The 15,286-nt window shown below is 35.5% G+C and overlaps 2 protein-coding genes across 5 annotated transcripts; both read left to right on the top strand.

Annotated features, from left to right (window-relative positions):
• Nucleotides 1–4,770: 4,770 nt before the first annotated feature.
• Nucleotides 4,771–9,233, top strand: LOC107487395 (glutamate receptor 3.6). Of its 2 annotated transcripts, none has more exons than XM_016108026.3 (7): nt 4,771–4,972; nt 5,422–5,704; nt 5,810–7,164; nt 7,250–7,527; nt 7,631–7,662; nt 7,760–8,166; nt 8,265–9,233. In XM_016108026.3, the coding sequence occupies exons 2-7, from the start codon at nt 5,437–5,439 to the stop codon at nt 8,781–8,783; spliced, it is 2,859 nt and encodes a 952-aa protein (XP_015963512.1). In that variant the 5' UTR covers nt 4,771–4,972; nt 5,422–5,436; the 3' UTR covers nt 8,784–9,233. The 2 variants fall into 2 exon arrangements, with proteins under 2 accessions (XP_015963512.1, XP_052118082.1); XM_052262122.1 differs by lacking the exon at nt 4,771–4,972 and adding an exon at nt 4,982–5,005.
• Nucleotides 9,234–9,844: 611 nt separating this feature from the next.
• LOC107487394 (glutamate receptor 3.6) lies at nt 9,845–14,910 on the top strand. 3 transcript variants are annotated; one of them, XM_016108023.3, is made up of 7 exons: nt 9,845–10,542; nt 10,980–11,262; nt 11,379–12,730; nt 12,816–13,093; nt 13,243–13,274; nt 13,380–13,790; nt 14,135–14,323. In XM_016108023.3, the coding sequence occupies exons 2-7, from the start codon at nt 10,995–10,997 to the stop codon at nt 14,185–14,187; spliced, it is 2,394 nt and encodes a 797-aa protein (XP_015963509.1). In that variant the 5' UTR covers nt 9,845–10,542; nt 10,980–10,994; the 3' UTR covers nt 14,188–14,323. The 3 variants fall into 3 exon arrangements, with proteins under 3 accessions (XP_015963509.1, XP_015963510.1, XP_015963508.1); XM_016108024.3 differs by having other exon boundaries at nt 13,380–13,734; nt 14,135–14,293; XM_016108022.3 differs by having other exon boundaries at nt 9,849–10,542; nt 13,380–13,786; nt 14,135–14,910.
• The last annotated feature ends 376 nt before the right edge of the window (nt 14,911–15,286 follow it).

The following is a 15,286-nucleotide window of genomic DNA, read 5'->3' as shown; positions in this document are numbered from 1 at the left end:
ATAAAATTTTTTATTTTGTATTCAAAACAAAGATTTCTAAAGTACCTATAAGCAAAATTTTCATCTAATGAGTTTTGCTAATAAGACAATATAAAATTTCAATTTTTTCTCAATAAATATATTATTAGAAAATACTGAAAATTTTTAAATTTTTAATAAAAAATTTTATAAAAAAATGCCTTAAAACCACTTATTAGCTATTGAAAAAATTAAGTGATACATGAATCTATACCATATCACAACATATATTATGACTTTTTTACTGAAATGCCATAGAAAATTCTTTAATTCCCAATATACGCAAGGTTTGATCTTCCTCCTCAAATACGCACGACCATTTTGCTTGGGTTAGCCACGAAATGGTTCAGGACAGCAAATCAAAAATGGTGAACACGAAATGGTGCATTGGGTCTGACACGGGCCCAAGCACGGAATGGGAGACCTCGCCTATGACACACATGAAATGATAGAATTCGTGTATGAAGCACACGAAATGGACCAATTCAATGCAGGCACACACGAAATTGGCAAAGTAGTGGAATACTTTGCTGTAATCATATTTTCAATTTTTATGTATTATTCAAAGGCTTTTTTACAATGTAAATTGTAATTATGTTTTACATTGCCAATAATTTAACATAGATTTTATTTTTCCTCAGAATTTAAGAGTATCATTCTTTTAATTTTGATCAACATTTATTTTTTTATTAGCTTACACATTTTTTTTCTCATGATGCACTAGTTGATATTCTGCTCTAAAACATGTTTAACTGTCTGCAGGAGCAACTTTGTGAAAGGAAACGTACAATTCATGAATTGGAAAGGAAAATAGAAGAGAAGGAAAGAGAACTGCACACCATTAAAATCTTTGCAGAAGGGAGCGTGATCATTCAGAAGCTGAAAGAGCTCAGCATATGAAACAAATACATGATCTTCAAGAATATATTCAAGAAAAAGACAGACAACTTATTGAGTTGCAGGAACAAATAGGTTGTTTACATTGTGTGCTTTGTTTCTATGATAAAAGTTTATTAGAGAAACTGCTGCTTTACATTTTTCTGTGATTTCCAGCATAGAGTAGCTCAAGAGACCCTAATGTATAAAGATGAATAATTGAGAGAAGCCCAAGCTTGGATATCGTGAGATGGATGTTTTCCAATCAACAACAAACCAGTCATTGCAGGCTGGAATGCGAGAACATATAGTACAGAGCAGTATAACTAGCTCTGGATGGGTTTCCAAAGACAGGTTTATCAGCAATTCCATCTTTGCTTAAAATATTTTTGTTTTTATGTTCTTCACTTTTTTTTTACCGACAAAATGTATTATTTTGTATTTTTGTTTATTCATATTGACATTGATGAGATGTATCTATTATCACTGTTGTACTCTCAATTCGTGTTTGCTGTCTCTGATTTGGTCTATTCATTTTATTTCTGCCATACTTAAAATGGGTTTTCCATTTCGTGCTTGCACAAAGTGAAATGGTCCTCCCATTTTATGGCCACCATGCTAGAAATGGTGTGAAAACTCATTTCGTGTCCGTCATCCTAAAAATGACCCTGCACATTTTGAGAAACATTTTCACATATGCGCATTGGGAATTAAAGAATTTCCATAGGCATTTCAATAAAAAAGTCCATATATTATACCATGTTAAAATAACATACATATCATGCAATAATGCTGCCAGTAGTTAGGTTAGGTGAATGCAGCCAAATTTTATTGCTTTTACCTAAACATGAATAATTCCACGCAAATTCCACCACATTATTAATGCATTTTATTATTGAAACTTTTTTTAGCTAATTTATATTTTTATTAAAATTTTTAGTTATAATATGCTAAATGAATATTCTTAATACACTTATTCACGAAATTTTAATAAGTGTATTAAAATTTGCCTTAAAATGATAAAAAAGATTTATCATTTTTAGAAAAATTTATCTTCAATATAAAAGTCAAATTCTAACCTATCCTTTCATGATGGCATGATAAATGCCTCATGAGTGTTACTTTATAAAAACATTTTTGCTTATACTTTATAAAAACATTTTTGCTTAAATATGGTTAAAAAAATTTAAATATAGAAAAATTATGGGTGCATACACTAATAGAGGATTTTTTTAATATAAAATAAAAAAATTTATTAATTTCCAAAAGAAGAAATTTAAACTTTATTTTCGAAAATACGATTTTTTTCATTAAAGATAAATTCGCCACACCCCCGACAAACTCTATATTAAATTTGGCAGACTATAAAAACTAATGGCAATGTGTCTTGTACAAAATGTGTGGTGGTTTCCACAAAATTTTCTCATCGTTCAACGCACTATCAATTGATTTATATTTGTCTGAAATCACTAAGATACCAGGTTGTAGTGTCACATGCTGCCGCAGATACGAAAGAAAGAACGACCAAGCCTCTTTCGTCTCGCCCTCAACAACGACAAATGCAATAGGCAAAATGTTTGTATTGCCATTTTGAGCAATGGCCATCAGCAACGTCCCACCGTATTTTTCATATACGGTACCATCGATGGAAATAAGTGGCTTACAATGCTTGAAAGTCTCAACACACGGTGGAAACGTCCAAAAAAACCCGATGAAACATGACTGTGTCGGCTGAACCAGGTCAAGGCTGTGTCACAAATTGCACCCAAGTACCTAAAGACCTATCATCGTTTAGCACATATACATAGTGTCTTTCTTAATAGCAAATAACCACATTAAAATAAATCTTACCAGGCAAGTACATCTACATAGCGAATAACCAACGAGAAAATTCGTTGTATGACTCCTCCCAATTGCCTTATATTCTAGCAATGACTCTTTGTTTTGCAAGCCAAATCTTTCTGTAGGACGCCTTGTAATCGAAATGATTCTCCACACCTCCTTGCAGCACCATGATGTTGATTGTTAGATTCGCTTTTACTATTGTGAAAATGTGTTGAGCAATCACCTTCGAATCCAACTTACGATGGTCTTGACCCATTGATGTTTGCATACAAGTATGAGGACCAGTGTATCTCCTAACCAACTACTTTTTTTGCTTTCAGCGATAAGATATGAGTATGCTCCAAGAACAACGGGGCCCAAACTGGATACACTGTGCATTATATATCAAATGGTCACTCTCTACTATTTTATACTCCGCGGCCCTCTTGATGCTGTACATTTTAGCTACCAACATGACTTCTTCCTTGTTCTGAAATTGTTGTCCAACCTCGAATTCATTACTTTGATCCTCTTCGGGGCCTTCTTGGGTAAATGACCAATCCAAAGTCATTGCATTGAGATTCAACCGGGAGAAGTGATCCGGCCGATTATACGGTCGAGAAATCGTAGGTTGTGTCAGAATGATTTGTGTCTCACCATAGTAGTTCATTTCTTCTTCCTTATCGCCATCATCAGGAATTTCGGGTGGTTCGTCATCAGCATCGTCTCCGTCATCGGGGTTAACTTCATACTGATCCATCATCGGATCCCTGATAGCAGAATCTTCATGACTTTTAACATCGTCACCCATCATGTCAGCATTCCAAACTTCAACATTAGACCCCTCTTGACTACCTTCAGGTGGCATATTCAGATCGACCATCGTCCTTCGAATATTCCGTCTAACAGCTCAAAACTCAATGGACTATCATCGACAGTATCTACAGATATCCTCGACCACCCAACTCAACCAGGAACACGAATAATTTAAACAAATGAACATTTGTCCATCTGTTGTGCCACGACCTTATAAGACTTACGTTTTTGTCGTCACGTAAATGATACCTAATTCAAAACAACATAAATATTTCTCACAACCGTGGTCTAATAAATATACTATCAACAGAGCCAAGACAACTGTGATATACCTTTTATATAACAAGCTGTCATTTACTTGTGTCAGATATCTGTAGTAAATTTTTTTCCACCATCTTTGTATCTTGTTGTCCGATAGAATGCAATATCAGATTCTTCAACGCCGTTAGACTGTTGACTTTGGGTGTCATGTAAGTAATTATCGGTTGCCCAAATTTAAAAACGATAGAACCTTCTTGATTGTATAGTATTTCACCATCATAATGAATTGATAACAATGGATTCCTTGATATTTTTGAAAAAAAATGTAACTACTAGAAAAAAGGTGGAGAAAAAACTTGTGGTACTCAACTCCGTTATCCAACAGCCTCGCATTTATTTTTGAAATCTCACATAGAGTTCATTGGAGTATGACGAATTTGTCCTTAATACAAAAAAAATTGTATTTTCAAAAATAAATTTGAAATCTCTTCTTTGGGAATTAATTAATTTTTTATTTTATATTAAAAAAAATCCTACCAATAGACATTTATTTAAAAAATAAATTTTGCTTAATATACCAATATAACATCTATTTATTCAATATACCAATACAGCATCTATTTAAAAAATAAATTTTGCTTAATAGACATCAAAGTGAATTTCTAACGTATCTTATATTGATATCAACATTTTATTTTAATTTATCACTTAAATATTTAACAGGACGTTTTAAACATTTATCATAAACAAAACTTTGCTTCCAAGTTCCTTGGTTCTCAAATTCCAACAGTCACAGTCACACCCACTTCACTACACAGCTAAGCTACCTTGATCTGAATGAAGACAATCATCTCAATTCACAATGTGATCTATTCATGCTGCTTGCTAAATAGGGTGGGGTCCCTCTTCCTCACATCAAACCAAAAAGACAACAATATACCATGTTATTACTACTATTTTCTTGGCCATTATTCTTTCTTCCCCCCATAGTGCCCAGGTTCTCCAAAGTCCTTGTGGTCTTCCCCTGCTTCTTTTCTGGGTTCCATATTCCTCTGCAATTCATGGCCACTGTTTAAAGTTTGTTTTTTTATGCCTTTAGTTGCCCCTAACCTCACGTTTTCTGCACCATATTTCTACCTATATATCCATGTCACTTCATTTCTACTGAATCTACAAGGCATGTGCTTCTTTAATTTTCCCAGTTGTAGTAGTTACAATTCTGACCTTTTTTCAATAACGTTATCTTCTTCACATGTTCTATAAGCTGTTGCTATCTTGCACCTTTTTTGCTTTATTAACAATCACTTTAGGTGTATATTTTCTTTATCTATCTTGCTCCTTTTGTTGATGTGTGATTTGGTTATTGTTTTTTGGGGATATGTTGTTTACTATTTTCTCTTTGATCTTTTATTTCCCCCTAGAAATTTGTATGAAATTTTCAGGTTTCAAAGTTCATGATTTCTATATTATAATCTTTTTTTTTTATTTGTACAAATGTCACCTGTTATCTGGATATTAGTGTATGATGGCACTTTGACTTCATATTTTACATTAAAAAATGGTTGGGGGTTTGTTTATTCACTTGTTTGTTGACAAGGATGATAATTGGTGGCTATGGCTTTTCAGGCAACTGGTCCAAACATGGTTAAAGTTTGGTTCTTGGTGTTGATTATTCTCTCCAATGGATTCTATTCAAATGGGGCAGACATGCAAAATTCCACAGTACCTGAGGTTGTAAATATTGGGGCTCTCTTCTCTTTCAATGGCTCTTTTGGTAGAAGTGTAAAATTTGCTATAAAGGCTGCAGTTGATGATGTAAATTCTGATCCATCAATTCTTGGTAAAACAAAGCTGAATCTCATACTGCAAGAGGATACAAAATACAGAGGTTTTCTTAGCATTTCTGAGGGTATGCCTTTCATGGATATCATCATATCACCCTTTTCTTTTGTTTTCATGGCTTATAGATGATGTTGCTTTAACTTTGTTAGATCACAATTCTATGCCATTACAGTTTTGCAGGTTGCAACGAGACATACTGTGGCTATAATTGGTCCCCAGTCATCTGTAACAGCTCATGTCATAGCTCATATTGCAAATGAGCTCCAAGTTCCTCTGCTATCGTTTTCGGCTTTAGACCCTACCCTTCATTCACTTCAGTTTCCATTCTTTATTAGAACAGGTCATAGTGATCTTTATGTGATGACTGCAATAGCAGACTTTGTTGATCACTTTGGGTGGAAAGATGTTATTGCTTTCTATGTGGATGATGATAATGGGAGGAATGGAATTGGAGCTCTAGGCGACAAGCTCGCCGATAGGCGTTGCAGGATCTCATTTAAGGCAGCTGTGAGTCCTGATGCAACTGATGAGGAGATTACTGATGTGCTTGTTCAGGTGGCTTTGGCAGAGTCAAGAGTTATAGTTCTTCACCTCAACACTGTTTGGAAACTCAAGGTTTTCAATCTTGCAAAGAATCTTGGGATGATGGAAACTGGTTATGTCTGGATAGGTACTACTTTTCTTTCTGCTGTGCTTGATATGGAAAGTCCCTTGTCTTCAGATAAAATGGATGATATTCAAGGAGTTATTACATTTCGTGTTTACACACCGGATTCTGAACTCAAAAGAAGGTTTGTTTCTAAGTGGAAGAATTTGACTCAAGCTGATAGTGCTAATGGAGGCCCTCTTGGTTTTACTCCTCTAATTCTATATGCTTATGATACTGTTTATGCTCTTGCACATGCACTTGATTCGTTTTTCAAACAAGGGAACAGAATCACTTTCTCAAATGATTCAAAGTTATCAGTGTTACAAGGTGACAACTTGCATCTTGATGCCTTGAACATCTTCAATGAAGGACCTTCCTTGCGGCGAAGCATTTATGGGGTTAACATGACCGGTGTGACAGGTCCATTCAGCTATACATCTGATGAAAATCTTGCCAATCCTGCATTTGAGATCATCAATGTAATTGGAACAGGCTCTAGGAAGATTGGTTATTGGTCTAACTACTCTGGATTATCAGTTCTTCCTCCAGATACTCTTTATTCCAAGCCTGTTAATAATTCCAGGGAAAGTAAAACTTTACTTCCGGTGATTTGGCCTGGAGACACTGATCAAAAGCCCCGTGGTTGGGTTTTTCCCAACAGTGGAAGGCTATTAAAGATTGGAGTACCAAGAAGGGTTAATTACCATGAATTTGTGTCACCGGTAAAAGGCACTGATATGTTTCAGGGATTCTGCATTGATGTGTTTCTTGCTGCAGTGGATTTGTTGCCTTATGCTGTTCCCTATAAGTTTGTCCCCTTTGGCGACGGTCGCATCAATCCTAGCGCCACAGACCTTGTCCGTCGGATCACAACCGGTGTGAGTATCATTCCAATAGTTTCTTTATGCAATTGGGATATATTATGACAATGTTCTGAGATTAACTTGTTTGTTTCAAAACTAGGAATTTGATGGTGCTGTTGGTGACATTGCCATTACTACAGAAAGAACAAGGATGGTGGATTTTACACAGCCTTATATTGAGTCTGGTCTAGTTGTAGTTGCACCAGTTAGGAAGGCAGAATCCAATGCTTGGGCGTTTTTGTCGCCGTTTACGCCCATGATGTGGGCTGTCACAGCTATGTTTTTCTTGTTTGTGGGAGCTGTTGTTTGGATATTGGAGCATAGAGTTAATGATGACTTTAGGGGACCTCCCAAGAAACAAGTAGTTACTATCTTATGGTAAGAACATAGCAAAGTTTATATTGAAGTTGCAAAATTCCACACTATCTTCACTTATTTAGATATGGATATGTTGTAATCCTTACCTGTTGTTGTTTTGCAGGTTCAGTTTTTCAACTATGTTCTACTCACACAGTTAGTACTATTTCTTCTCTCTAATGAAATTTATGCCTAAATGGTAGCTTGAATAGCTTCCCTTTCTAATCAAGTTGCTTTTTTGTATGATTTGTAGGGGAAAATACAGTTAGCACTCTCGGTCGCTTAGTGCTGATTATATGGTTATTTGTAGTTCTTATAGTTAACTCGAGTTACACAGCGAGTCTAACCTCAATCCTCACAGTGCAACAACTTTATTCACCCATCAAAGGCATTGAAAGTTTGGTAAATAGCAAGGATCCTATTGGTTACACTCAAGGTTCTTTCGCGAAAAATTATTTGATTCAGGAAATTGGCATTGCTGAATCGAGGCTGGTTCCTTTGAACACACCGGAGGAAGCTGCTAATGCTCTTAAAAAGGGTCCCCATGGTGGTGGTGTCTCTGCATACATTGATGAACGTTCCTACATAGAGCTCTTCCTTTCAAGCCGGTGTGATTTCACTGTTATTGGTCAAGAGTTCACTAGAGATGGTTGGGGATTTGTAAGTATAGTCCTACTTTGATCTTAAAAGATTGAAAGCAGCTTAAGAATCTTGTACTAAGTACTAACTAATACTCTTGTCCCATCAATTTTCTTCAGGCCTTTCCGCGAGACTCGCCTTTAGCAGTAGACCTGTCAACAGCAATTCTGGAAATGGCAGAGAATGGAGACCTACAAAGGATCCATGACAAGTGGCTTCTGCGCAGCGCCTGCTTGTCGCAGGGGACGAAACTGGAAGTGGAAAGACTAAACCTTCAAAGCTTCTGGGGCCTCTATCTGCTATGTGGCTTTGCCTGCTTCATTGCTCTCTTGATATATCTCATACAAGTGACTAGGCAGTACTTCAAGCATGGCTCTGATGAACTTGACCCTTCAGAGCAGGGCTCATCTTCAGGATCTGCGCGCCTTCGGAGCTTCCTTTCATTTGTGGATGAAAAGGAGGAGACAGTTAAGAGCCGCTCCAAGAGAAGGCAAATGGAGAAGATCTCATACAGAAGCAGCATTGGATCATCTATGAGCTCAAACAAAGACTATGCTCAATCTTCTCCATACAAAAATTTTTGTGCTAATGATGCTCAATCTTCTCCACACACAACTGATTGTGCTAATGAAGCATGATCCAACCACATGATTTTATAGCCTCTGATCTCAACTTCCTCTGCACCACCACCATCATTATCACTTTTGCTTTGAAATAGTGGTATATATTTTCTCTTATTCATTACACATGATATCAAAGTTGAGAAAACCAAACCGGATATTGAACCAATGAACCGGTTAAATTGATGGTGAAAACTCATGTGTAGTCGACTTCACGTGAAGTTGATAACTGAGAGCCGTTAGATGAAAATTTAGTCAAATAATTCAAATCATTTAACAATTTTCAATTATCAACTTTACGTGAAATCGACTGCACTGAGTTTCCACCTAAATTGATAGGAAATATGTATATGTAGCTTAAGTACAATACATAGGTTTATGTATAATGTATCTTCTTTGAAAATTGATTGTAATATGTAAGTATTATTTTATGATGATTATATATGCTTAAAGGTAATTATTATGGTATCTTTTGAAAGTTAGAAGATAAATTATGTACTTTTATGATATATTTTTGTATAATAAATTTAATTATATACGTAATAAATTTCTCTGTATATTTCATTTGAATATGGAGTATTATATTTGAATCAAATTCTAGATAATTAATTAATTTATTGCATCATTTTCATCTTCATGAGATTATAAAATTTGAAAAATAATTGAGTAATTTTAAAATATATTTAATGTGTGTTTCAAAAATTTATTTTTATCACAACTTTAACAATATATTGAATTGATTAAATATATGATTATGTCTATAGTTTTTAAAGAGTACTATAACAATTGCCATAATTAATATGCTTTTAGCTTTTATATAGACATTTTTTTAAATACAAATAAGTTTTTGGTTTTATTGTTTAAAACTAAGCATGATACTTGGCTCTTTAAAATAAGTTTTTGGTTTTATTTAGTTAGAAATCAACAAAGCATGATAATTGGCTCTTGAAAAGTGTTTTTTTTAGGTTATAAAATTTTGAAGGGAAAATAAAAAAGAAAAAACTTGAAGAGTCAAATAAAGTAAAATAAATTCTACAACTTTACCACTTCACAAGCACAATAGTATATAAGGGTTTTCAATTTCTGGTGTTGTGAATGGGAAAGGAATTATTGGGAAGAGTAAAAAATGTCAATTTATGTGTTTACAATGATTCCTGAACCATCAGTTTCCAAATTCCAAACGAAACTTGCAAGAACAACATCAGTCACATTTTTCACACCACAGATCAAAACAAAAAAGCCTAGAATGGTGGATGACGTTTCTGTTCCACACTTTTCATTACACATTTTGGAATCACAATAATGCTGATGGAATCAATTGAATGCACCCATTGCTTTCACCTTCTTATTGAGCTCATTCTTCTCAATTCTTCTTCATTTCAAAGCACTAAAATTGTGATTTTTGAGTGCTAAAAGGGTCCCCTTTTTTTATGACATTTAATAATCATAGGACAAGTGGGAAAAGCATATGTTCCATTATTAGATTTAGGAACATTATTTTCAGCACCAGTAACAGTAACATCAACCATCGCCATCATCTTCAATATTCTCCACTTTGTGTTCCTTTTCCCACAGTGCTTTTAGGTTCTTCAAAATGCTTATGGTCTTGCCCTACTGCTTCTGCTTTTGCTGCCATATTCCTGTGCAATTCATTGCCCACTGGTTAAAGTTTGTATTTTTGTTCTTCAATTGACCCAAGCTTCACTCTTTTCTGCACCATTTTGTGGACAATATATCCATTATCACTTTCTTGTCTGCTGAATCTACCAAGTACAAGGTATGTCGTTTAAATTTCTAGTAAAGTTATGTTCTTGACATGACGCTATTTTCTGTTGCTATCTCACACTTTTTGGTTTTTTCTTTTGCTTTATTAGCACTTTAGGGCTATATTCTTTTTCCTTCTTGGTTATGTTTTTGTTATTTATTTCCTCTCCGAATATTATTTTCCCTGGAAATTGATAATGACACATTCAATTGGCTGAAGACTGGGGAGAAAGAGGAATATCAAGTTTCCTAGGTTTGATCTTAATAACAAAGTCCGTAATTGGGAGTTGCATGTTATGTTTAATAATATTCTAAGTTACAAACGTCACATGTTTATTTAGTGTTTGACTAAATAATTTTTATGAATTTTTTAAGTATAAGGTTGTGGGGTTTGTCACTCCACATGTTTATTGAGAAGGCTAAGAATTAGTAGTGCCTGCTGTTCTCCAGGAAGCTTCTTCAAACATGCTTAAAGTTTGGTTCTTGGTGTTCATTGTTCTCTCCAATGGGTTCTCATCAACTGGGCAAGACATGCACAATTCCACAGTACCTGATGTTGTAAATATTGGGGCTCTCTTCAATTACAATACCACTTTTGGTAGAACTGTAAAAATTGCGATAAGAGCAGCACTCGAAGAACTGAATGCTAATCCATCTATTCTTGGTAAAACACACTTGAATGTCATACTACAAGAAGATTCTAAATACAGAGGTTTTCTGAGCATTTCTGAGGGTACGCCTTTCATGAATATCACCCTTTTTGTTGTGCTTAAAGCTTAAAATAGTCTTCTTTTAGGTATTGATGAAATTGCTTTTACTTGGTTATGTAACAATTTTATGTCATTACAGTTTTGCAGGTTGCAACAAAGCATACTGTGGCAATAATTGGTCCCCAGTCTGCTGTAACAGCTCATGTCATATCTCATATTGCTAATGAGCTCCAAGTTCCGCTGCTATCATTTTCGGCTTTAGATCCCACCCTTTCTTCACTTCAGTTCCCATTCTTTATTAGAACTAGTCATAGTGACCTTTATGTGATGACTGCAATAGCAGACTTTGTTGACTACTATGGGTGGAAAGACGTTATTGCTTTCTACGTCGATGATGATAGTGGGAGGAATGGTATTGAAGCTTTAGGTGATAAGCTTGCGGAGAAACGTTGCAGGATCTCATATAAGGCACCTATGAGCCCTGAACCGACCGATGAAGAAATTACAAACGTGCTTGTTCAGGTGGCTTTGGCAGAATCACGGGTTATAGTTGTTCACGTCAACATTTTCTTGGGCCGCAAGGTTTTCGATATTGCAAAGAGTCTTGGGATGATGGGAAGTGGGTATGTCTGGCTAGCCACTACTTTCCTTTCTGGTATACTTGAAATGAATACTCCCTTCCCTGCAGGATTTACAAATAATATTCAAGGTGTTATTACATTTCGTGTATATACACCAGATTCTGAACTCAAAAGAAGGTTTGCTTCTAAATGGAAAAATTTGACTCAAGGGGAGACTGCTAATGACCCCCTTGGATTAAGTGCTTTAGGTCTCTATGCATATGATACTGTTTATGCACTTGCTCATGCACTAGATGCATTTTTCAAACAAGGGAACCGAATTACTTTCTCAAAGGATCCAAAATTATCATTACTTCATGGAGACAACTTGGGTCTTGATACATTGAACATCTTCAATGAAGGAAATCTTTTGCGCAGAAGCATATATGAAGTTAACATGACCGGTGTGACTGGTACATTCAGGTATACATCTGACAGAGACCTTGTAAATCCTTCATATGAAATCATGAATGTGGTTGGAACAGGGTTTAGGAGTATTGGTTATTGGTCCAATTACTCTGGATTATCAGTTGATCCTCCAGAAGCTCTTTCTTCCAAACCAGCCAATAATTCCAGGGCTGGTAAAATGTTACGTCCGGTGATTTGGCCTGGAGATACTACCAAAAAACCTCGTGGTTGGGTTTTTCCAAACAATGGAAGGTTATTGAAAATTGGAGTTCCAAAAAGCATTAGTTACCATGAATTTGTCTCACAAGTACCAGGCACCGATACATTTGAGGGATTCTGCATTGAGGTATTTCTTGCTGCAGTGAATTTGTTACCTTATGCTGTCCCCTATAAATTTATCCCGTTTGGCGATGACCACAGCAATCCTAGCGCCACTGAACTTGTTCGTCTAATCACAACGGGTGTGAGTATCATGCAAATAATTTTTTTGCACAATTGAGATATTTTATGTCAATATTTCTGATACCATTGTTCTTCTTTCCAAACAGGAATTTGATGGTGCTGTTGGTGATATTACAATTACCACAGAAAGAACAAAGATGGTGGATTTTACACAACCTTATATTGAGTCTGGTCTAGTGGTGGTAGCACCAGTTAAGAAGACAGATTCGAATGCCTGGGCATTTTTGGCCCCATTTACGCCAATGATGTGGGCAGTCACAGCTATCTTTTTTCTATTTGTGGGAGCTGTTGTTTGGATATTGGAGCATAGAGTGAATGATGATTTTAGGGGCCCTCCCAAGCAACAAATAGTAACTACTTTATGGTAAGGCCACGGTTCACCATCTTTTGCCTTTTGAGAACACAACCTATGCTAATGTTGCATGCAGTAATTATACTGATGCAAAAATCAGTCTCTGCTTACTTATACTTAGATCTTAATGTGTTGTTATTTTCATTTGTTGTTTCTGGCAGGTTTAGTTTTTCAACCATGTTCTTTTCACAAAGTAAGTGCTCTTTCTACTTCTTTGTCTTTTAACATCTCTTGCTTAGTCAAGCTATTTTTATTTATTTATTTAACCTTTTTTTGTTGATAATTTTATGCTTTGTAGAGGAAAATACAGTGAGCACGCTTGGTCGCTTTGTGCTGATTATATGGCTATTTGTAGTTCTTATAGTTAACTCGAGTTACACAGCAAGTCTGACCTCAATTCTCACTGTGCAACAACTTTCTTCACCAATCAAAGGAATTGAAAGTTTAGTGAATGGAAAGGATCCTATTGGCTACACACAAGGTTCTTTTGCAAAAAATTATTTAATTGAGGAAATTGGCATTAACGAATCCAGGCTTGTTGCTCTGAACACACCGGAGGAAGCTGCGAATGCACTAAAAAAGGGTCCCCATGATGGGGGTATCTGTGCATATATTGATGAGCGTGCCTATATGGAGCTCTTCCTTTCAACCCGGTGCGATTTCACTGTTATAGGTCAAGAGTTCACCAGAGATGGTTGGGGATTTGTCAGTATTATACTGAACCTAGTTTTCTTTCTTTTTACTTGAACTTTGCAATTTACTTGAACATTGCATAGGCATGAATTTCTATCAACAACCCTTAATTAAAGAATAGAGAGTTTTAAGAATATGAGAAATGATAGTTAAAGAGGTTCACCCCTTTATGGAGTAGTATTGATCTTTCTGTTGCTTTCATATCATTCCTAGATTTTAACCTTTCTGAATTCTTGAATTATTCCTGGACTGCATGATCATAATGTTTTATTACCAGCCATTCAGAATCTAGTTTAAGATTAGTTCACCTTGCTAAATTCTTGGTTGCTTTATTTCAACTTTTCTTGTTCCCTCAATCAGGCCTTTCCACGAGACTCTCCGTTAGCAATAGACCTGTCAACAGCAATTCTTGAAATGGCAGAGAGTGGAGACCTACAAAGGATCCACGACAAATGGCTTCTGCGCAGCGCTTGCTTATCACAAGGCACAAAGCTCGAAGTGGAAAGACTAAACCTTAAAAGCTTCTGGGGCCTCTATCTGATCTGCGGCTTTGCCTGCTTCCTTGCTCTCTTCATATATCTCATACAGATAGTTAGGCAGTACATCAAGCACTCCTCAGAGGAAGTTCACCCTGCTGATCAGAGCACGTCGTCATCAGGGTCCTCGCGCCTTCGAAGTTTCCTTTCATTTGTAGACGAAAAGGAAGAGAAGGTTAAGCACCGTTCCAAGAGAAGGCAAACAGAGATGACCTCATGCCGAAGCAGCATAGTTGGATCATCCATTAGCTTTAGCTCCAACAAAGACTACGCTCATTCATCTCCACACAAAAGTGATGGTGGTGGTGAAGCATAAGCCAACTTTTGTCTATTGTCTATACATGATTTTGTGGCCTCTCTTGCCAGCTGCAAAAGCACCAACAGCACTCCTTGTATCTTTTGGAACCATTATTATGTTGTTAGAACTTAGGATATAGTTTTGGTTAATCATCACAATTTCACTTATATAGATAGCTCTAGGAAACATCTAAAACAAGTTGACCTTTCAATTTAAGTGCAATACTTAGGTTATAATCTATCTATCTATCTATCTGTGAAAGGATTGATTGTAATTTGTAATTATTATATAGTTATATTAACAAAAAGTTTCAATAGTAGAAGATATGATTTATATAGCAGAAGTATTTTGGGTATATCATGGTAAAACTAAGAAGACGATATCTCTCAACAGTAAGGTTTAATAATTGGACTTGCTTAGCATGTTTGATAACATAATCACTAATAGTATAAGGTTAAATAGAATAACCTTTTTTTAAAAAAAATTATATTGTAGTGCTTGATGAAGTTTCGCATAATTTATTGAATTTTAATTGATAGTAAATTTTATTACTTTTAGTCATTTATTATATCATTAATTAGCTTTTTTTTCGTTATTAACAATAAAATTTGATCTCAAGACATCACACATTTTTTAAATTATTAAAACATTTTCTTTGATATATTTATTACTTTACTA

Source organism: Arachis duranensis, chromosome 5 (genome assembly GCF_000817695.3).
Source record: "Arachis duranensis cultivar V14167 chromosome 5, aradu.V14167.gnm2.J7QH, whole genome shotgun sequence".
NCBI classification, from domain to species: domain Eukaryota; kingdom Viridiplantae; phylum Streptophyta; class Magnoliopsida; order Fabales; family Fabaceae; genus Arachis; species Arachis duranensis.
This window is presented reverse-complemented; position numbering and strand designations above follow the sequence as displayed.